Genomic DNA, 1,088 nt, shown 5'->3' with positions numbered 1-1,088 from the left:
TCCTCATAATAACAGTTTTGGAGATGAGTATCTATGCAAGAAAGTGAAGAAGCACTAACCTTGTAACCCATAACTTCAGATTCGTTGGCTAATGGTGTTACGGGTTCCCAGCCCAGAGATACCTGAAAGCCTTGCTGCTCCCACCTGAGGTTGCTAGGTGCTTGACTAGGGGCTGCAAAATAAAAAGTGAAAGTGAACTGACAAGAATTCTTAAATATATTTCTTCGTTCAAATTCTTGTGAGTATTTCAATCTTTTCGTGTGTTTAGTAGTTGGCTGGCAATATAGGCTTCCTTCCAGCTGGAGTCAGATAAGGAGGGTCTTGCTCTAGAAGTTTCAATTTAATAGCTACTCTACTGAGTTTTTGAACTTGAATCTTTTTATCTCCCTTCTGTGTCAAAATCGCTTAGCCTTGTTTCATAGGAAGATAACCTTTATCTACCGTGAATGCAAAATTTTCTGAGCTAGTTTTGGAATTCAGATTTAAGCATTGAAGCAAGACTATGAATCAAAACTCCTCTTCGTGCTTATTATGTACCTCTCATGGCTTTCAGGGATGTTAAAAGATGTTTCCCTTTTGTCTGAAACAAACAAAAAGCCCAGGTCACTTACGAGATTTCTTGGTGGTTGCACTCACTTCACTGCTAGGTGGCCCGTATCCAGCTCCATTGTAAGCCCTCACTGTCAAGTGATATAATGTATTTCCTTCTAATCCTGTTAGGATGATGGATGACTCATTCCCCCTAGTTTTGACTGTTTCTGCTGAATCTTCTTGTTCCATGTCTTTCCAGTAACCAACCTGTCAATAAATTATCATATGGCAGATTAATTTTAAAGTTTCCTCTGTGCTTGTGACTGATTGAACTTCTTTCCTTCCTGCCGGGAACGTGGCCAGTGTTCCCTGCAAAAAACTGGGTCCCTCTGGTAGAGTTGCAAGGGATAAGAAAATAATAGAGGGAAATGGAAGATGGAAGAAATAAAAGAATACACTGAGACAAAGATATAGTTTTATAAGTTTATAAAGATTATAGGCAAAGCGGGAGCTCGGGGGGCTTAGACCTCTCTGTGGGTCTCGAAAAGCCCCGAATG

At 40.3% G+C, this 1,088-nt stretch overlaps 1 protein-coding gene across 1 annotated transcript in view; it reads right to left on the bottom strand.

The window, feature by feature from the left end:
- Window positions 1-1,088, bottom strand: part of LOC105812634 (contactin-5-like) — a 115,924-nt gene that overhangs the window by 42,465 nt on the left and 72,371 nt on the right. The window contains exons 5-6 of the mRNA XM_012647138.1: window positions 612-798; window positions 60-172 (exon numbers count right to left, since the gene is read on the bottom strand). Coding sequence (XP_012502592.1) covers window positions 60-172; window positions 612-798 — 300 coding nt within the window. The remainder of the gene's footprint in view (window positions 1-59; window positions 173-611; window positions 799-1,088) is intronic.

This window comes from Propithecus coquereli, unplaced genomic scaffold (assembly GCF_000956105.1).
Source record: "Propithecus coquereli isolate 6110/MARCELLA unplaced genomic scaffold, Pcoq_1.0 Scaffold258, whole genome shotgun sequence".
Taxonomy (NCBI): domain Eukaryota; kingdom Metazoa; phylum Chordata; class Mammalia; order Primates; family Indriidae; genus Propithecus; species Propithecus coquereli.
The sequence above is the reverse complement of the archived record's forward strand: the minus strand, read 5'-3'. Positions and strand labels throughout refer to the sequence as shown.